The following is a 22,225-nucleotide window of genomic DNA, read 5'->3' on the forward strand; positions in this document are numbered from 1 at the left end:
CGAAATTAACCATAATCAACAATACATTTTAATTCGTCGTTTCCATTGTTTTAGTACTCTCACTGAACAACAAATTTTGGTTAACATCTAATAAAATTAATTGAGTGATTGTACATTACCAATTAATATAATTAATAAACTTTTGAATTTTCCCATGCATCGCATAGGCCCCACTAGTACTCGATATGGCGTGTTGTTTACGGATTGTTAGAAACTCCGATACTTTTGAACCTTAAATACTCGATATGGCCCCACTAGTCTATAATTTGAATAGTTCATTGGCCAATCACTTAGAAAAACCTCACAAAATATAAATAAAATGATAAAATAACACATGGTTTTGAAAATCGGATCAGATTGTATGATCGGATTGGTTGACCTAGTAATTGGTTAGGCAATCAATTCCGTTTCACCCTAAAATCGTTTTTGGGTAAAACTGGTTCTGTTTATTTGTTTGAATCAAAGGGCCATCCGTTCGAACCAGATGGTAGGACTATTTGACTTAGGAACTGGTTTCCAAAACTGGTTCTGTTTCCGGTCCGATTTTAAAACCTTGAAATAACCAAATGTTTATAGGTAGAATATAATTAGCACTAAGCCCCCATTTTCCCATGTTCTTTTATTTTTCAGGCAAATAAGACAATGACTATTTTACCTAGTAAAAATCATTTATTGGAAGGGGCAATTTTGTCCCAACAAAGTGTTGGTGCCTTCCCCATGATCCTAGTGAGAAAAAAGAAAATGGGTTTTTTGTCCAATGGAAACAACTGTTCTCCCTCCCAAAATACGAACAGACCCTAAATTTGATTGCCAAGAAAGTTAGAGAAAAAAGATAAATATTTATTCTTTCCTTTTATATTCTATTTTTCTGATAGATCCGATTTTACACAAACAGACAAACAAGGTTCCACCGAGATTTGAACTCGGGTTACTGGATTCAGAGTCCAATGTCCTAACCCCTAGACTATGGAACCAGTTGACAAAGAGGTCAAAACATTTCCTTTTATTATCTCATGCAATAAAAAGATCAAAGAATTTCTCTCTCTATTTTAGTTTAGGCAATATCTACAATGCCGAAAAGGTAAGGGTGATATCGAAATAACTTTGACCAATCAGAACCAAGTTAGTGTATCCTGCCTTTCCAAATCGAACTAAGTTAGGTAGATATAATAAATATTATATATTATATTGGCTTTTTTGGTTTTTGGTTCGGTTCGATTGGATTTTTTCTCAAATCGAACCAAAAAAATCGTAAACATTAAAATCGAATCGAACCGAATCTGCTTATTTGATTTTGTTTTCGTTTGGGTAGTCGATGGAGCGCCTCTAACCGTTCAAAAAGAATCTAACGTGGTCCAAAATTCAAAAGCTCAAAAAAATCAAACACTATACCAGCCAGCAGCCACGAACGATGGAAGACACAGTCCCCAAAGTCGAATCTCTCTCTCTCTCTCTCTCTCTCTCTCTCTCTCTCATATTCATAACGAACTATGGCGATATTGTTTTTCCTTCCCGCCTCTTCTACAACCCCCATTTCGTTTAAACCGCGACAAGGTAGCTCTACAAAACAAAATCTTGCGAGAACTCATCAATGGCGACAAACGATCACTGCGTGCTCGACGAGCACAAGCGAAACTATGCTAGCCAAAGACGATCTTCTAGGGCTGATTTCAGGCGAAGACAGAGGGCTTAAGACCGAGGGAAACCCTTCGAAGCGGTCGAAGATCATCAAAGCAATCGATGCCATGGCGGTTCTCGGGAAGGATTCAGTTACTACTGGTTCTTCGCTTTCCGCTACATGGAGGATGGTTTGGACTACCGAAAAAGAGCAGCTTTTCATCATAAAGAATGCTTACCTCTTCGGGACTCAAACTGGGGATGTCTTACAGGTCATAGATGTAGAGAGAGGTCTGCTGAACAATGTAATCACTTTCCCTCCGGATGGCGTTTTCTTCGTTCGATCAAACATCGAAGCTGCTTCGTCTCAAAGAGTGAATTTCAGGTACTTGTTTCCCTATAATGTATCAATTGTTTCTTTACCTTTCTCCTATTAATTTTCTTGAGTTTGCTTATTTTGGGCAGATTTACAAGCGCGGTTCTTAGGGGGAAGAGTTGGGAGTTCCCGTTACCACCGTTTGGGCAGGGATGGTGAGCGAGTTTCTAGTTTTATTTGGTTTGGAATTTAAATTGAGTTATGTATTAAATCAGAATTTTATTGGTGACGCAATTATAATTGCTTTTTGTGAGATTTTTTTCCCTGAACACCATTCCCCTTCTCTACTATCAAAAACTCCTTCAAGACCCCAATCCAAGTCACCCAGTGAGTCGCCAACTTTGAAGCTACATCTGAATATTGTGGTGTTTAACATTACTTCAATAATTAGGAACTTCAAACTCAGAAAGAATTTTGGCAATGATCTGTCAAGATTACAAAGGTGATATTTTGCCTAATAAAACAGCAAATGGTTTGCACTAAGTTGGCTGTGTTTTCTTTATTCAGTAATGGGCATAATGGCACTAGTTGTTGTCATCTTAGTTATTTCCTATGCTTTATGTTATTTACTGGTTCTGCCTGCAATTCAATTAAAAGTTTTGTTTCCATTTCTTAATTATGCAAAACTTTTGGTAACTAGTTTCTGTATACTAGTGCAATATGTAATATTTTACACCTTTTCCCTATATCTCCCTTTTTTTATTCTTTTAAACCATCAGTCTATTACTCAGTTAAGAATACACTATTGACAACGGGGAACTCCTGAACTGACACCAGCATTCAAAATAGGGACCATAAACAACCCATTTGGTACTTCTAATTAGGGGTGTTCACGGTATGGTTTGGTACGATTTGTATAAGATCTCAAACCAAGCTAGTAAATTACAGTTTGAGAAATTCTCAGACCAAACCAAACCATTTTAAAATAGAAACCAAAATTGGTCTGGTTTCTAATACGGTTCGGGCCATTCAATTGAGCTTAATCCAATTAGAAATCCCAAATGACATGCATACCTACATAAATAAAAAATATAATTCAAATACCAAATTGAAATGTTAACAAGTGCCACCTATTACTATTAGTCTATTATATGAATTACATTCACACTTTATCAAACATAAACAGCTCTTTGGGCATCAAATTACAAATTAAAATTGAAACAAAAAACAACAATGTATGAAGTACTTATATAGTTAGGAGTTATGAAATATGTTTAAATGTTAAATGAATACTATATATATATGTTTAAACATATGCATTATATATTATATACATTAATAAATATAATAATTTACTGTTTGGTCTGGTTTCTGAAATTCAGGAAACTGGACAAAACCAGAAAAATATGGTCTGAGAAATTCTCTGAGCAAACCAAACCATTTTAAGGCCAGACCAGACCAAACCACCAATTTCAGTTTGGTTTGGTGGTCTGAACCATATAATGAACACCCCTACTTCCAGTTTGTTTATTAAACCTGAATCCTTATCTCAATTCATTTAGGTGGTAGATTTCATACATAAAGGAGTATAATTTGTTCCTTTTATAATTTTAGGTATGTCCTGGAATTCCATATGGGTGGGGGATTCAATTTTACGTAATCTGACACAATTTCCACTGAACAGATAGCATCTTTCAAAAGGAATGGTCAACTTGACATCCATAAGGTCTCTAATCCATGGATCCTCCGATTCAAATGCTCATGATTTATTCCTCTCCAGTGATGTCACTGACTTCTCTTGTTGGTTAAAAGATGCCATTCACTATTATAGTTGGTTAACCAGTTTCATAGAATCTTCTGTAAATCTTGTTTATAGCTAGCTCTATGCTTAAGGGGTAGGAAAAAGTAAGTAGTGTTGTAACTTTAGGGCCATATATTTTGTGGACAATCTATTTGAGACAACTTGCATTTAGAACTTAGAAGTAGCTAAATCCCCAAATGCTTTTTCATTGTACAAAGTTTGAGCATGAGTTGTGAGTTTATTTTCTCCTGTAGAATGAGACACATAGAAATAGTCTTTATGGGAGGTTAGCATACGGTGTATACCCCAATTTTTTGCTCCACTAAATTGGCTTCAACTTGGTACCTGTGTTTCTCCCCTTCTCTCAAGTCTCATTGGAGGTTACCACACCCCAATTTTTTGCTGCATTGGATTGGCTTGGATTTTTTTTTGGTTCCATGGGACTACACGATGGGAGGGGGGGGGGGTTAGACAGTTATGTAATTTTACAATCTTTTATTATATAAATAAATAATTTGGGGTTGGCAGTTAGAGAGACCAGACCAAAGTCCTACTGAGCCGAACACTCCTCTCTCTCTCTCTCTCTCTCTCTCTCTCTCTCTCCCCCCTATTCTCTCTTTTCTCCACTGTTCTTATTACTGATTTCTGCTACCATAATATTGTATCGTTTTCAGTTTATTTTCATGGTATCAGAGCACCGTTGATAACCTGAATTGGTTATTTCTTGTCTAATCAATCTGTGCATAGAAGTTCTCTCCTTTTGCGCATAGAGGAACATAATTAGTGCTGGTGTGACGGATCAGATCAAGGAAAAAGAGGCTTTTATTCCTCGGTGAATTATGTTCCTCTACGTTCAAAGAGGGCTCTGTAATGGTTAGTTGAGGTATGGTTTCTGCTGACTATTGATTACTTTTATTAGTGGGTATGATGTGGTTGAGAAACCTGATACCACAGGGGTTGTTTCATGATCTCTGTGAGTCTGGTTGCTGTTTTAAAAGGGTATGGATGTGTTATGACTTATGAATAGAAATTTTGTTTTAAGAAGTTGATTATTTGGAGTTTTAAGGCTGGTGGTGGGTTTGGTTGTGTGGATTAGACTGTTGGTGATCAGTTTAGAAGGTTCTCCATTTCAGCTTTTGTTCCTATGGCTTCTAGTAGTGAAATAAATATTGGATCTTGATAAACCTATATTTTTATTGCTGTTCAAATGACTTCAGTCAAGTTGAATGGTGTGAATTACGTTCCTTGGACAAAGTCTGTTGAGGTTTTACTTATAGAAAAAAGAAGCTTTAATATATTAAGGATCCCGAGCTAGAAAGTGGATTTGATGGTTACAATGATTGGGTGCAGGAGAATGCCTAGATTTTGACATGGTTGTTGAACAGTATGGAAAATTACACCAGTGTAAATCTTATGTTTCTAGATTCAATCAAAGAGATCTAGGATCACATGAAGCAGCTTTGCTCTGGTCAAGACAATGTTTCCGGTATTTATCAACTATACTAGGAGTATTTTCTTCTTCAATAGGGAGATAAAAATGTGGAAGAGTATTATTCATCCTTGAGGAATATTAGGAATGATCTGAATCTGTATCAGCCTCTATCTATAGATTTGAAGGTACAACAACAACAGAGGGAGCATCTTGATGTTGCAAGGTTCCTATCTGGCTTGAGATAAATATAAGCCAGTACATGTTCAAATTTTGGGCAGCAGTGATATTCCATCCTTGTTTGAAGTGTTCTTAAGAATTAAGGAGAGTTAATAGTTCATAATGAGAGTACATTCCTGCTTCAAAGAGGTTAGCCTTAGTTGTGGTTAGGCGTGAAGGAGCTGGTTGAGGTGTATGTGGCAGAGGTTGGTAAGAGGTGCTAGACATGGTTCTAGAGTTGGTTGTGGAGGTGTGGAAGAGATGGTGGTAATACTAAGGGTGGTGGTGGTGGATGCGGACGTGAGGGACATACTGTTAACTTTTGTTATGATCCCTATGGCCCATCATCGATTTGGGTTAATCATGCCTTAGTTGGAGAAGAACCTAGTCGTGTTACCTTTATTGATGATATATCTACATGTGGAGTTGGGAAGGAGAAGGAAATAGTAACATCACCCATGAGGAGTATGAGTAACTTTGTCAATCCTTTTCTTCTTGTCACCCCTTTGCTAAATTAGGTATAGCGTGCCTTGCCTCCCATATTCAACTAGCCTCCTAGGTAATAGACTTGGAGCCTCAGATTACATGATTGAGTTTCTAGATTTGTTTACTTCCTTGTCTTCTCCTTCCACATCTCAGAATATTATCTTGCCAAATTACTTCCTCCATATTTGGTATTGGTAATATATCTCTTGCTTCTGATTTGACCTTGCCATCTGTGTTATGTGCCCAAATTTCTCTTTGGTCTCATGTTTGTAAGTTAGCCAAGGCCCTTAATTGTTCAACGTCATTTTGTCCTTCATATTATGTTTTCTAGGATCTCAAGATAGGAAGGATGATTGGTGCAGGACATGAAGTTGGAGGATTGTATTATCTGGATGCTAGTGGTTCATGGAAAGCTCTTGACTCATAACTTACTCCAAACTAGCGAGTAGTGACACTAGCACTCGGGATGTCCATATCTCTCAGTTTTGAAGCAGTTAGTTTCTATGTTAGGGTCCATTACAGAGTTAGAGTGTGAGCTCTATCCACTTAGTAAGTACCTTAGAGCATCCTTTGTCAAGAGATGTTAGTATAGTTTGAGTCCTTTTTTCTTTAGTTCATTTTGATGTCTTTGGTCTGTGTCATATGGCGGTTTGCAATGGTTTTAAGTACTTTGTAACCTTTATCGATTAATTTTCAAGTATGACATGGATTATTCAATGAAAGATTGTTTTGATTTATTCTCTGTCTTTGTTTCCTTTATGCTAAAATTCGGAATTAGTTTGGTGTTTCTATTAAAGTATTTCGTTCTTATAATGTAAAATAATATTTTCAAAGTGGATTTCTATCTTATTTTGATTTTCATGATATTATTCATCAGTCTTCTTTTTTATACACATCACAACAAAATAATGTGATTGAAGAGAAGAATCGTCACTTACTCGATATTGCTTGAGCTTTACTAATTCATATGTTAGTTCTTAAGTTTTATGTAGTGGTGGCATTCTTTTTTGATCAGTAACAAGAAACTTTATTAATGATATTAAACTATGTGAAACTTAAGGTACAAAAGGGGAGGTAAAATGTCTTAACTCCTCACCAACAGAATACGATGGAAGAAAGTCAAAAGTTAGCCCAAAAAATAGATTCCCTATTCACCCCTTGTTTGGCTAACCCATCAGCAAATGAACTAGCAGTCTTCTTTACCCAGCTGTAATGCAACACAATATTCCTACTCAGCCATTTGAATTTTTTCTTCTCATTGTTATAACTCCACAAACCGCTGTCTTCTTCCTTTAGCCACCTAATCACCACCTCCGAGTCACCTTCAATGCCTTCCTATATCATATGCCTTCTCCCTTCTTGAAGGCAAGTTACCTTTTCCCCTTCTTGTTTCCTTTTTCTACTTCTTTTCCTCTTCATTCTTGTGTCTTTAGTTGAGTGTCTGTTTTGTGCACAACCTGGGTCCTAGAATTGATAAGCTTGATTCTTGAGCTATTAGATGTATGTTTGTTGGTTTTTTTTGTACATAAAAGGGGTATAAATGCTATAATCCCATCCTTATAAGTTAAAAATCCTTTGCTGTTTGTGATGTTACACTCTTTGAAACCTTACTCTTTTGCTTAGGTAAGGATCCCTCACCTTCTGTTCCTTTTTCATCCTCCATTGGTGATCTATTTATTCTTTGTCCCTCTCTTGAGGATCCCATACAACCACCAATTTCCAGAGTGTACTCTAGATGTGAAAGGGAGCCTGATGTTCCTACTCTAGTGCCAACTCCAACTTCTGATCCACCATTGATGGATCCTTCACCATTTCAGTTAAACCTTCTCATTAAGTGTACATGTACTAGTCATGCTATTTCCTATTATGTTTCTCTTGCTCACATGTCTCCTAGCCATTAGTAGTTTGTCTCGTTTCTTTTGTTCCCATACCTCACTCTGTATAGGAAGTTCTCACATTTCTAGACTAGAAGAGGGTGATGGATGAAGAATTCCGTGCTCTTCAACTCAATCATACCTAGTGATGAGGGCGGATTTGGCCTTCCAGTGAAATTGTGACACCTGGCACCTCATGCAAACCAAGTGCAGCCTCTTGACAATTGGGCAGCTTGGGAAGCTCGGGCAGCTTGGCAGAGCTTGCCACTTACAGAGCTCGGCATGGCTCGCCATAGGCAGCTCGGCAGAGCTCGCCACAAGCAACTCGGCATAGCTCGAGGAGCTCGGTATAGCTAGGGGCAGCTCGACATAGGCAGCTGGCCACTCCACAGCCAACCTAGTGTCTTACAAAGAGCTCGCCACTTAGGGGCAGCTCGGCGCTTACAGGTAGCTCGGCATAGGCAACTCGGCACTTAGGGGCAGCTCGGCATATCGTAGGAAGATCTCCTGCCTAACAACCATACCTGACAGATCCAGAGACCTGTGCCCACGTCTCTTGCTAGGCGGCACCGTGCCTGCCAGTCCTGAGAGCTGTCCCTTGACTGGCAGAGCCGTACTCTGCAGCAGCCGCCTGCACTCGCCACCTCAGCTCTGGCGGTAACGGCTGTGGCAGAGAGACAGAGGCGGTTACGCTTGACTTGACAGAGGCTGTTGCGCCTGATTTGACAGGACACCACTATATAAGGACTCCGACCCCCAAAGACAAAGGAGAGAGAATGAAAAAATGGAGGTAATCCCTACTCTCTAGCTCTCTCATTTCTCTCCAAGCTCCCTACAATCAGAATGCTAACTTAGGCATTGGAGAGTCCCCGCTGGGAAAATACCCCCGGGTCCTCTGGTTCAGTTCTTGCAGGTTCCTCATCTCCCGCTGCCTACAAAGATGAGGAAAAAATGGAGTTCTCGCAGGTCCCTCAGCTCCCGCCGCCTACAAAGGAGAGGAGATCACCTCATGCAGAGGGCAGCTGGGTTGCGCTACACCAGGGAGCTCCACCATACTCTCTTGGGAGCAGGTCAAATGACGAGGTACTTAGCCAAAAAAATTGATACACCACAAAAAATTGGTATGTGACCAGAAACGGTTACATCAATTGGCGCCGTCTGTGGGAACACACTACAAAAAGCTAAGTTCTCATCCTACAAAAGCCAAGTCCTCTTCTCCTAGAAAGCTAAGTCCTCACTTTTTAGAAATTGAAGCTCTCGCTTTATAGTTTACATTTTTTATGAACTCAAAGACTACGCAGGGAGTTAACAGACTAAGTTTACTTTCAATTTAGTTAAATCCTCATAAGTCCTCTTCGCAAGGTCCCCCCTACAAAGATGAGCTCTTCATGGCTTCCGCGGGAGTTGGCGGCCAACAGACTACATAGGCACCCTTACTGGTCGAGCATTCCAAGGCTCACGTGTGAGCTGGCGACCTAAAGTTAGTAGTGCTGCCCCCGAAGGTTGAGCTCCTAGTAGCTTCTTGTAGGAGTGGGTGACCGGCATTACGAAACTGATGCAGCGCAATCATAGCTCTAAGACACCGACCTGATCGGCTCGACACCTTACAGGTAGCTCGGCACCTCACTGGTAGCTTGGCACCTCACTCGTAGCTCGACACCTCACTGGTAGCTCGGCACCTCACTGGTAGCTTGGCACCTCACTGGTAGCTCGGCACCTTACAGGTAGCTCAGCACCTGGTCAGTCCGGCACCTCACTGGTAGCTCGACACCTGGTCAGCTCGGCACCTCGCAGGCAGCTCAACACCTGGTCAGTTCGGCACCTCATAGGTAGCTCGACACCTGGTCAGCCAAACACCTCACAGGTATCTCAACACTTGGTCAGTTTGACACCTCACAAGCAAAGCCTACGGACCACATTACTGCTTAAGACCCGGTCGCCTCTTCGGCACTGGCAAAGTAAAAGAAGAGTGGACTACGAGTCACTCCCAAAATCCTATGGGCCACATTACTACTTAAGACCCAGTCGCCTCTTCGGCATGGGCAAAGTCAAAGAAGAGTGGACTATGAGTCGCTCCCAAAGCCTACGGGCCACATTACTGCTTAAGACCTAGTCGCCTCTTTGGCATGGGCAAAGTCAAGAAGAGTGGACTACGAGTCGCTCCCAAAGCCTACGGTCCACATTACTGCTTAAGACCTAGTCGCCTCTTCGGCATGGGCAAAGTCAAGAAGAGTGGACTACGAGTCGCTCCAAAAGCCTATGGGCCACACTATTGCTAAATACCCAATCGCTTCCCCAGCATGAGCAAAATCAGCAAAAGTGAACTATAAGTTGCCCCCAGAGCCTAAGGGCTACATTACTGAACTGACGGAGAGTTCCTCACCTTACAGGCAGCTCGCCATTGGCAAGCAGCTCGCCACATACAGGCAGCTCCCAAAGCCTAAGGAATTGGATCAGCACTTACTAGCTCGTCGACTTATGGGCCAAAAGAAGAAATCTACTCCCTTCGCTGAGTTACTCTCAACTCGGGAGTGGGGGGCAAATGATGAGGGCGGATTTGGCCCTCCAGTGAAATTGTGACACCTGGCACCTCATGCAAACCAAGTGCAGCCTCTTGACAATTGGGCAGCTCGGGAAGCTCGGGCAGCTCGGCAGAGCTCGCCACTTACAGAGCTCGGCATGGCTTGCCACAGGCAGCTCGGCAGAGCTCGCCACAAGCCACTCGACATAGCTCGAGGAGCTCGGTATAGCTAGGGGTAGCTCGGCATAGGTAGCTCGCCACAGGCAGCTGGCCACTCCGCAGGTAGCCTGGTGTCTTACGAAGAGCTCGCCACTTAGGGGCAGCTCGACGCTTACAGGTAGCTCGACACTTAGTGGTAGCTCGACATATCGCAGGAAGATCTCTTGCCTGACAATCATACCTGACAGATCCGAAGACCTGCGCCCACGTCTCTCGCTAGGCAGCGCTGTGCCTGCCAGTCCTGAGAGCTGTCCCTTGATTAGCAGAGCCGTACTCTGCAACATTCGCCTGCACCCGCCACCTCAGCTGTGGCAGTAACGGTTGCGGCAGAGAGACAGAGGCGGTTACGCCTGACTTGATAGAGGCTGTTGCGCTTGATTTGACAAGACACCACTATATAAGGACTCCGACCCCCAAAGACAAAGGGGAGAGAATGAAAAAATGGAGGTAATCCCTGCTCTCTAGCTCTCTCATTTCTCTCCAAGCTCCCTACAACCAGAATGCTAACTTAGGCATCGGAGAGTCCCCGCTGGGAAAATACCCCCGGGTCCTCTGATTCAGTTCTTGCAGGTTCCTTAGCTCCTGCCGCCTACAAAGGAGAGGACATCACCTCATGCAGAGGGCAGCCGGGTTGCGCTACACCAGGGAGCTCCACCATCCTCTCCTGGGAGCAGGTCAAATGACGAGGTACTTAGCCAAAAAAATTGATACACCACAAAAAATTGGTCCGTGACCAGAAACGGTTACATCACTTAGGATCTTGTTTCCTTATCTCCTAGGAAGAAGGTAGTTGGATGCAGGTGGGTGTATATAGTTAAACATCAATAGGATGGTAGTGTTGAAAGATATAAAGCTTTTTGTTGGCTAAGGATTATACCCAAAGCTATGCTATTGACTACTTTGAAACCTTCTCTCCTGTTGCTACGTTGGGTTCAGTAAGGGTGATAATTTCACTAGCAACACACTTTCATTGGCCATTGTTTTAGCTTGATATTAAATGCCTCTTTCATGGTGAATTTCTAGAAGAGGTATATATGGAGCAACCTCTTGGATATATTGCTCATGGGGAGGCGACAAAGATGCGTAGGTTAAGGAAAGTGATTTATTGGTTGAAGAAATCACAACGAACAGGTTCAATACTATGGTGAAAGAGTTCGGTTTGTGCCAATGTAGTGTTGACCACTCTATATTTAGTAGAGATACTTTGTTTGGGAAGATCATCTTGGCTGTTTATGTTGACGATATAGTCATCATAGGTTGTGATGTTGCAAGGAATTGGTGAGTTGAAGCAATTTTTATAGTAGCAATTTTAAGACCAAAATTCGGAAAACATGAAGTATTTCTTAGGAAATTAAGTGGCAAGATCAAGATGGGGCATTTCTCTATCATAGAGGTATGTACTAGATTTGTTGGATGAAGCAAGGCTGTTAGGGGCTAAGTCAATTAAAACTGACATGGCTCCCAATGTAAAATGAATGACAACTAAGGGGAGCTACTAGATGATGCTGGGAAGTATAGGAGATTAGTGGGAAAACTTATTAACCATAATTAGACCAAATATGTCCTTCAGTGTGGGAGTTTTGAGTCAGTTCATGTAGAGTCCTAGATCTGTTCATTGGGAAGTTGTTGGGGTATTGCATTACTTAAAAGGTGCTCCAAGTCATGTCTTGTTGTATAAGAAAGGGGGAGAGTTTGTCACTGGGAAGGTATTCGATGCAGATTGGGCATGGCCCTTAGTGGATAGGAGGTTCATCATAGGTTATTGCACTTTCCTAGGTGGGAATCTTATCGCTAGGAAGAGTAAGAAGCATAGCATGGTTGTAAGAAGTAGTGCTGAGGTAGAGTATATGGCAATGGCACACACCACTTGTGAGTTGATGTGGCTGAAACATCTTCAAGAGATAGGGGTACCCATTAGAAGTCCCATTAAGGTGTTTTGTGATAACCAAGCTGCTGTTCACATTGAGTCCAATCTAGTGTTTCACGAGAAAACTAACATATTGAGGTGGATTGCCATTTTATGAGAGAGAAAGTTATAAGTGGTGACATTAGCACTCCTTATGTAAGGCCATAAGATCAGTTAGCCGATCTCTTTACCAAGCGTTTGGGTTGTGTGCAAGAATGGACTTAATTTGTAACAAGATAGAGCTCTATGATATTTATGCTCTAGCTTGAGGGGGAGTGTTAGAAGTGTTGCAGCATATGTTTTTCTCTTAATATTTTAAATAGGGGCAGTTGTGTAATTTTACAATCTTTTATTATATAAATAAATTAGGGCATCAGTTAGAGAGATTAGATCGATCTCCTACTGAGCCAAACTGTTCTCTCTCCCTAGTACTGATCTCTAATACCAGTTCTCTCTATTTTCCTTTGAATATTGTATCAATTTCAGGTTATTTTTAGGGGGTAACCCACCCGTTAACCCTGGTGCAGGCGGGATTTGATCCCAAGTCTCCACCACGACCAGCTAGAGGCCTTACCAGCCGATCCAGCTGGCATCTACACTTGGATTTGGTGCTTGTGTTCCTCTCCCTCTCTTAAGTCTTATGGGAGGTTATGATAACCCAACATTTGTCTCCACTAAATTGGCTTGGATTTGATTCTGTGTCTATGTGCCTGTTGTGTATTTATATGGTTATATATGCTACCCATTTTATCTATGCGTGTGTTGTGTATTTTATATGGGTATATATGCTGCCCATTTTATTTGATGTATAACTAAGGAGAACAATGTACTTCGAAATAGAAATGGGAACTAAAAGAGAACAAAAACTAGTTAAAAGATCCATGGTGATCTCATGTGATTGTTCATTGTGCAATATTTGCATCAGTTTTGGCAGGTCCATCCTCTACTTTAGTTCTCTATTGTTCTTAAAGCTATCTAGGCCAGTAATGTGAATCTTATCTATGCAGGTTTGAATCTGTCTACCTTGATGATGAGATTCGTGTTGTAAGGGATATCCGTGGAGATTATTTAGTTGTTGATCGTGCTCCTTATCATTGGAAAGAATGAAAAGTAAGAAGTTGGTAACTCATCTTTGACTTTTTCCCCTTCTTTTGATTGTGGTTCTTCCATAAGGCAGGGTTCACCTTTATTCTGAAACTAATGAACTTATTTGGCTGTGTGAACAGGTCTACTGTATGGGAATATGTCTGTTTCTAATTTTCTGTAAGGTGTACTTGTAATACATTTGTGTTTCCTTGAGCTGCTGCATCCTCCATGGTCTTGAACGAAAGGTTAGGACTTTAATTTAACTTCATTTTCTATACAAAGAGAGAGAAAAATTCTCACTATGAAGATCCACTGGGTGCTGATGTCAAAGAGATGTCCTTTGAGACATGGAAATATCAGGACAATCTAGAGGAATCACCTTATCTGATCCTCCTAAAATGCAATATCTATTTGTTATCTGGTTTTCTTTAAAAACAACTTATTGATTTAGTCTGTTTCACTGATCTCATCACCACTTTGATGGTACACATCTTGTAAATGTGATTGCTCCTACATTGGTATTTCATGCACTTTTTTGTGCAATGGACAGTCCAAGATGTAGGGGCCATTGCTTGGTGAATGGTAAAGACTTGGGCTAAAAAGTGTAACAATGCAGATTCTGATAACTGCCACTTCATGCATGGAAATGCTGAAAGTTGTGCATCTAGACCACCCCTAAGACCCCATTATATCTGGGACCAATATTGGGTAATGGTCCATAGTGGCCAATCAAAGATGTATTCCTTTCTTGATGGTTTTGATCTGTGAGAGTACATCACAGATATATTCCTTTAGTAGAGAGGATCAAAACAGCCAAACACAATCAATCATGGTGTTTAGAATACTTGGGCAACAAAATTCTGCCTCTCCTCTCCCTTAAGAGGAAAGTGGGTCTTGATTATGTGAAGGCAGTGTTCATTTCATATGTGAAAGAACATAAACCTGGTATGAGGGTGGCTATGAGAGTATTGGTGGACTGATATTGTCTGTTGGTAAGGTCATGTCCAAACCAAGCTTGACATAAACACACACATGCACATCCAAAGGTGGAACTGCTGTCCAATTTTTTTGTCATTAAAATGCCCACCCATTTCTTCATTTAGGGTATTAGTTCTCACTTTACATTTTCCATCCAGAGGACATCTTATGTCTTTCCATGGGCTTCAACATCAGTTTCCCAACTTGAGAAGATAGTTTCCCTATTTTCATTAAGGGAATCCATTTAAGTGGTTTTTGTTGGAAAATGGGGTCACTGTAACTTTGGAGGAGAAGCTCTGAGGTGCGTCTGAAGACACTGTCTTTAGAACGTTATTTGCCCCCACTCAGTTTCACTGAGCTTGCTGTTGGGTTACAGGCAAATCCGTTCCCATGATACAATAGAGCCTTAGGCGAGAATCTGCAACCAGCAAAGTTGAAGAATCTCCGGAGAAACCTTCTGTGAGATTGTAGCAGACCGGATTGAGAGAGAGAGAGAAAGTGGATTTCGAAAATGTGTGTTTTTGAATAAATAGTTTATGAAGAGGTATGAAGAAAAGGTAGGTGCTGGTTCAGAGAAGACACTTTGAACAGTCACAATTTCAAATATTGTGACTGTTTAAAAAGTAGTTAACAGTTAATGACTGTTAACTTTGAATTGTGCCTCTTGACCACACCCGATCGAATCGTGACCGTTAATCTCATCAATGGTGATCAATGGTCAGCATCGCACCAAAACCAAAGCCGCCCTTCGCGAGCCATGCGAGTGCGCACAAAGTGCGAGCAAAGTGCGCCTCATTGCGCCGCACACACGCGTGCACATGCGTGCGCACTTATTGCGCAGTATCAAACCCCCATACTCTCCTCTACTATTTCTAAAAACAAATTTTATAATTTTCCAATGTAGGACAAGTTCAAAACTGGGTTTTGTAAGAGAAGCTAATTTTTCAATCAAGTGTGCAGGTGCAATTTCTCATGTAATTGACCAATCAAACCCATTGGATTTAATCTTTTATGAGATTAAAATCCAACAGTTCTGTGCTGGGGTTTTAGGCCCACTATAGGACAAACTTGGGCAGAGCGTCAAAATTGATTTGTTGGAACATGTTTATAGTCCAGATCCTACTCCATATTTTTCTTGCTTCTCTGCTCATACATGGTTTTGCATGTGGTCTTCTTCACCACTGGATTATAAACCTCTTTATATAACAGAGGGTTTAACAATATTTGTTATGCTGCTTCCGCTGTACCTTTGCATGTGCAATGCACACACGACTGTCTCTCTTTCATGTGGTTTATATGAGTAGATTCTGAGTGCCACTATTTGCTAACTACAGCATCTCGTTGTTCTTTGTGTTTTTTGTAACATGTATCCATATTGCTGCCATAAACTTGGATTTAATGATGATGATGATGATGATGATGATATATATATATATATATATAAGGTCATTTAGTTGTCAATCTTGCTCCCTTGGAAAGAATAAAATGCAATAATGTGGTAATGACCCATGCTATTTTCTGAGTTCTGCAATCCTTTCCGTGTTCTGTAGACTAACATGCCAGTAATCTTTGTTACCATGCCTTGACTGTACAAACTTCATTCTTCTGAATCTTTCATCTGTTTTATCATTCACATCTCCTTAATCTTTGTTTTAAGACAATAGTATTATTCTGAATTAATTTTGTGATATTATTCTTGGATAACTAAGTTGGCTTGTGACTTTTATCAACCCTTGACAATTTTATCTGGCCTCACCAGGAATTATCTCTTTGTACACAATTATATAACAGGAGGCAAAGGTTTAATTAATTTAAATCTCGGTGCTAAAATGTGAAAGTTCACCAACTTGGCTGTTAATATTCTTGATATTCCCTAGAGATGGAACTCAAGTTTTCATAGATATATTCAGCATATCAGATAACCAAATTTAAAAGAAGTTTTCTCCTCTTTTCTTTTCATTTATTTTTTATCAACTAGTTACCAATTTCCTGCAGATCTTTAGTGATTCTACATAAATGATATATTTACAAGATACTTATCATTAAAAAAAAAAAGAAAATACAAGATGCCCATAGTCCTTGTCAAGCAAGTTGTAAAGGGTGTCCCTCTTTAGTGGGCAGGATGAGACTTTGTGTCCACTACCACCTACCCACTGCAATATACTGGTTGCAGGCTACCTGAAACACCTAATGACCAACCGAAAAAAGAAAAGAATGCTGCTGCTTATTTCATTCCCTTGGATGCAGACTGCCACATGCAGTAGCTTATCGGTATACTCTCGCCTGATGAACAAGGACTCCATAATATCACCGTGGACATCTCATGACAGACCAACAATCCTTTTGTAGATTATACCATATATGCTGTTAACTTAAGTTCATTGTATCTAGATACTTTATTTATATTACTTTTTATAGGTAAACTATTTATATTAATTCCATGTTACCTATGTGAGCTAAGATTACCGAGGGTTCCTCTGGATCTGTTAAATTTTGCAATGTTTTTGTTAGGCTTGTATAGAGGGAGATTTGCCTTTTCCATATATTTAGTTGAAAATGAATGTTTATATAGTTCTATATCAATGGTTATCTTTAAGCCCTCTTTCTGATTAAGCTGACTTAAAATGTGGTTAAAATTTAAGTACTTGTAGAAATAAAAAGGAAAGAATCATTCCGGGCTCTAAATTATAGAAAGTAGGGCATAATGGTGGGGAATCTGGACTGTTATCCACTGTTGTAATTGTTATAACAACAGTTAAACAGGCCATGTACTTATAAATAAATGCTTAAATTTACAGTTAAAATATAATGTGGTACTCGAAAAAGAAGTTGGCATGTTTTATGAAATTAAAATTGGCCATTATTAACAGCTGAGAAAAAGTGGATAAAGACCATAGAGCAGAAGAAAAATCAGTTAATAGTGCCCAAATATTTAACCATGGAGCATGAACAGGGAATACTATATGTCTATATCCATAGAAAGAAAGAAGAAAAGGAGGGAAACCTGAGCAAGATACGCTATCTGTACCCATTCCTTGCATGCAGAATTTGCTATAGTCAAGAGTGTACTGATGGTTTCTTTTTCATTGAGTATATTCTCCAGAAATTTCTGCCTTACCAGAAGAGTTTATCAAAACCATGGACAGAGACTACCATTAGCTACAAGACATTGAAATGCATGTGACTAGAAGCTATTAGGGGTACATGAGCTTTAATTTTAAACGACCTACTGGCTACTGCTACTGATTGAATGGCAGAAAGTGCATCTTTTTATGGCAGGAGCTTTGCATTATCTAAAACTTGATACTTATAAAAGGAAAGCAGTTGCTTTTTTGGCAGAATCTCTGGGACGAAAGAGCACCGGCACCAGCACCACCCAAAATGCAAATATAGTGAAGAAAATATTCCAAAATCCAAATTTCAGCTTAGTGCACACCCACCACCATCAGCCAGCCGTATGACTCCAGCAGTGATTCCTTCATTCTAGCTCCCTTAAACATTACCAGGGTTGACATTCTGGGTTGTGATTGAAATCATTGGTCCAATCACAGATGCTTAAAGCATCTACACCAAACATATTCACACAAAGAGAGTTCCAGAGAGAGACATAATTGGCCTAGAAGATTTCCCAACCAATGAAGCCTCCTTAACACGTCTGCACATGATATGTTGATGCCGGAGGGAGCATGAAGTTTCATGCTAGGCCACTTGTGGGGGGTGGTTCATGCTTGTGTGCGGGCCATGGTTTCGTCTTTGTGCCTATTGGTGGGTCCCCTCCTCCCCCCAGGCCCCAGTTTTCTCAAAGTTATGCTGCTACCTGCTATTGTACAGACTTCATCAGAGCAGAGCGATGCAATTGGGAACTACGGATTACTTCTCATCAATAAGCCAAGAGTTTGAGTAATAATAAAGAATCAAAATACACGTATTTAATATAATTCCCACCCAAATAATTAACGCATCTCTGTATCTCTAGTTCTGTTACTTCTGTACCCACTCCTCAGTCCTCCCCAACATTTGTATTCTCCTGTTGGTTTCTCCTTCACGGATTTATTTAGTTTTAGTTTTTTAGTTCCTTTTACTAGAAGCATTGGGTTGGTTTTCTTTTCTTTTCTTTTTGGGGAGGGGGAGGGGTGGGTGGGGGGGGGGGTCAGAATGCTCTGTTTTTCTTTTGGGAACATTTTCTTGTCCTTGACGAACACAAAAAGTTGCCTATGTACTGGACTCCTTTTTCACTGACTAGCCCATCGTGAAGGTTCAGCCGATGGCCGGGCCCACTTCTTTCATTCGTGGCTGGCCCATACCCTATTATTTGCACGCCAAGAGTTGTTGGACTGCAAGTCTGCAACTTGTGTGGGATGGGGTGGGGTGGAGGGTATCTCGATTTTGACTCGATCTACTGCTACTGGTTAAATTTATTGAAGGAAACTATCTATCTATCTTCATTATTACCCATTTTGGTCATTGTCATGTTTTATGACCAAGTTATCGCAGAGTGGTCCTTGATAACTCAGTCTCTGATTAAGTCTAAAACTGGCTTCACCTTTCACTGAAAATAGTTAAGTTTAGCCCTCTAACTCAGTCTCATTAGTTGTTTTTTTTAGGTGGATTTAAGGAGTCCGGGTTGGTTTATCTCCCAACTCTGAAGCCTTCCCACTGATTGGTTTTACAGTTTTCTTGGTTTTACGGTTTTGTGTCAGAATAAGATTGTCCTCCGAAACCCAAATGGGTCAAATGGGTTATGATTAATAAAGTAGGAATGTCTTCCAGCAATCTAGAGACGACGTGAGGTTGAAATTTCAACAGCCACTAACACTGAACCTAATCAGTTACCATTTCAGGTTGTAAGTTGCAGGCTTATCAACTGTGCAAAGAAAGAAGCAGGTGGGGGTGGGGGTCTTATGTCCATCATTGATGAGATGAACCACCTTGTAGGTGGTCCGTGGTCCACGAACCTGAACCCTTAATGGGGCTGAACAATCAGGAATTTCATTTATGCGGTTCACATCTGTGCTCCACAAGGGGATGCCCCACAGTACATCCCCGCCATGTCATTATTGAGAGATGACATCATTGAGAGATATTCCCAATGCACGGTAGGAATGTGATGTGGGACGTTGTGGGGTGCCTCCTTGTGGGGAGCAGATATGAACTCCCATTAATGGTACCAATAATCCCTTTGAAAAAATGGGCAAAAAGAAAAGACGACGACAGGGGAACTCTGTGTCAATGAATGAGAATTTCAGCTGAGGCTCAACGAATGAAGTCCACAAATGATGAATGAATGTAAGTAGTTGTGTCAATGAACAAGCAAGCGTTTATGCATGGTCTTCATGTCCTGTCCTGCACAAGTCAATGACTACTTGGTCGTTCTTCATGGCTTTCATCTCCTAAGAACGTCATATATAAAGGAGATCTAGTGCATTGGAAATCCATCCAAAGTTTCCAAAAACTCTTCATTGCTTCAAAACCCAACAAGAAAGGAAACTCCAATATATCAACCTCCGTCCTATGAAGGGAACAAAAGAAGCTGTTTCAAGTAAACAGAGAAGGACAAATACGAAGCTACGAGTTTAAGATTCAGAACCTAAAGAGAGGTAAGAGGTGAGAGTCTAAGGTTTAAAGTATGATACACTCCGACAAGGATAGAACCAGGGTGGCAGAGGGGGCCATGGCCCCCCTATGCCTTGACAATTCCCACAATACCCATTTCAACCTCACTTATATTTTGATCTCCTTACTCAAAAACCTATATTTTTTTATACGATACATATGGGCCGGAATGTGACGAAATTTTAAACTTTGTAGAAAATGTGATAGAAATAGAGAGATGGGTTTCATCCATGCTGCTTATCTTAATAATTATTTCACAATTTTCACTTGAATGGATAGATCAATTATCAATAGACTCAATGACCCTAATCAGTCTTTACCCAAAAACAAAGTATTAAGTACTGGTCCCTGATCCCTTTATTTCACAATTTTATCCCGGGTTGAATTTTGCTAAATGAGGTCCGGGTCCCTGGTCCCTTTCCTAGCTCGATACCAACCCGTAAAGTATTAAGTATTGGTCCCATATTGTACCCTAGGCTTGAATGTAACAAATTGACGGACAACAGAAATAAACGGGCCGAGCCAAAGTAAACGGGTTTACCCTTTTGGTTGTAGAGGCTCTCGTGGTCTCAGACCCGGCCCGACTGTAGCCGAACCAGCCCACCGAGACGAGTGTAGGTTGTACACGTGTTGGCTTCTGAATACATGGGGTACCTAGTATCTATGAATATGGAACAGTGGCTTACGTCCTTGGGTGTTGGGTCTACAGTAGCCCCAGAAGAAACCAGAAGGACAAATGTATCCCTTCCGGGTAACGACAGGAAATACTCTGGAAGTTGACCATTTTTGCCTTGTCAAGACCTCTCACTTTTTTTTCACCGTATAACAGGAAAAGAATTGTTAATGGCGATCGGTGGAGAGAAACCACAAAACGACAAAAAAAGAAAAGCTGAGACAGGCAAGAGATAAAAACTCTTTTGAGTTATACGGAGGCTTAGGTAGAAAGTAGGGACACATGCGTCTTTTCTCCCAACTAATTTTAAGGTTTCTACTTTCTCTCTCCTTTCTCGTTTTTCTACAACCCGGAGAGCCCCCAACCCCCTCTCACTCTCTCTCTCTACCAACTGAAAACGATTGGAAGCAAACCTGTAGTCTAGTTGTCCATATGTACATATATAAATATATGACGATATGGCCACCGACTCAACCTTGTTCATTGCTTCTTCTTCCTTTATTTACTCCTGTTAGTCTTCTTGTTGAGTCTCTTCTTCTTCTTCTTCTTCTTCTTCTTCTTCTTCTTCTTCTTCCTCCTCCCCTCTTTCCTTCTTCTGTACAGAAACCCAAGCTTCATATATGGTGGATCTCCAGACTGTTTGTTGCATGTGCGGCGATGTCGGTTTCTCCGACAAGCTCTTCCGTTGCACCAGATGCCGCCATCGTTTTCAGCACTCGTAAGGGTTTCATCTTCATCGTCATCGGGTCCTAATTTCATCATCATCACCATCATCTCAATCTCTGATAAACAAATATCATCATTTTCTTCATCACTCACAGACGACGCCCATCAATGAATTTTATCCTACATATCATCATCAATCACACCCATCATCATAAACACCGCCTTAAGTCCTCAACTACCAACATCATTATTCGATCAGGATCCCGTAGATCGTCAGGGACTGATTGCCAACCAAAGTCATACTTACCACCACCACCACCACCACCACCATCATCGCCATAGTCTTTGGGTTAATAGTGATCTTAGTTTTCTGGTATTATTACCAGTCTTATTACCGTGGGGACTGTAGTTCCCACATCACTAGATTCAAGTTTGCTAAGTGTTTCTGAAAATCCACAGGTACTGCAGCAACTACTACAACGAATTCTCGGAAGCCAATGAATTGTGCGATTGGTGCCAGAGCGAAGAGAAGAGTGCAAGGCATGGCGGTTCATCGAAGAAGTTGGTCGGAAACGACGCCGGAGCGACGAGCAGGTCTCACTATTCCGGGGACAAGATCAAGCAACTCGAACGAGAAGACAGTTCCGACAAGGGGAAAAGCCCGGGTAGCGCTCCTTCTCCAAGGCATACTACACGCAGGTACAAGCTTCTCAAGGATGTAATGTGCTGATGAGTGAAGAAAATAGACTGTATTCTGTTAACGTGTGTGCATGTCACCGACCAGTTTCCTTAATCACAAGTACCTAGCTTTAAAATTTAAA

At 40.8% G+C, this 22,225-nt stretch overlaps 2 protein-coding genes and 1 non-coding gene across 7 annotated transcripts; 2 read left to right on the plus strand and 1 right to left on the minus strand.

The window, feature by feature from the left end:
* Positions 1-902: 902 nt before the first annotated feature.
* TRNAQ-CUG (transfer RNA glutamine (anticodon CUG)) lies at positions 903-974 on the minus strand. Its single transcript has one exon. It is a non-coding gene; the product is annotated as a tRNA-Gln (tRNA).
* Positions 975-1,385: 411 nt separating this feature from the next.
* LOC148848248 (Plastid-lipid associated protein PAP / fibrillin family protein) lies at positions 1,386-17,035 on the plus strand. Of its 5 annotated transcripts, none has more exons than XR_016101421.1 (5): positions 1,386-2,002; positions 2,083-2,148; positions 13,396-13,498; positions 13,615-13,719; positions 16,700-17,035. XR_016101421.1 is itself a non-coding variant. In XM_088952495.1 (4 exons), the coding sequence occupies exons 1-3, from the start codon at positions 1,491-1,493 to the stop codon at positions 13,493-13,495; spliced, it is 678 nt and encodes a 225-aa protein (XP_088808621.1). In that variant the 5' UTR covers positions 1,406-1,490; the 3' UTR covers positions 13,496-13,509; positions 13,615-13,934. The 5 variants fall into 5 exon arrangements, 2 of the variants coding, with proteins under 2 accessions (XP_088808621.1, XP_088808620.1); XR_016101420.1 differs by having other exon boundaries at positions 1,406-2,002; positions 16,567-17,035; XR_016101422.1 differs by having other exon boundaries at positions 1,406-2,002; positions 13,396-13,509; positions 16,700-16,914.
* Positions 17,036-21,219: 4,184 nt separating this feature from the next.
* Positions 21,220-22,225, plus strand: LOC148848249 (zinc ion-binding protein). Its single transcript, XM_088952496.1, has 2 exons — positions 21,220-21,456; positions 21,864-22,225. Exons 1-2 carry the CDS (start codon positions 21,359-21,361, stop codon positions 22,132-22,134), a joined length of 369 nt encoding a protein of 122 aa, XP_088808622.1. The 5' UTR covers positions 21,220-21,358; the 3' UTR covers positions 22,135-22,225.

Source organism: Nelumbo lutea, chromosome 6, assembly GCF_056320005.1.
Source record: "Nelumbo lutea isolate HS-2025 chromosome 6, American lotus-T2T, whole genome shotgun sequence".
In the NCBI taxonomy this organism is placed as follows: Eukaryota; Viridiplantae; Streptophyta; class Magnoliopsida; order Proteales; family Nelumbonaceae; genus Nelumbo; species Nelumbo lutea.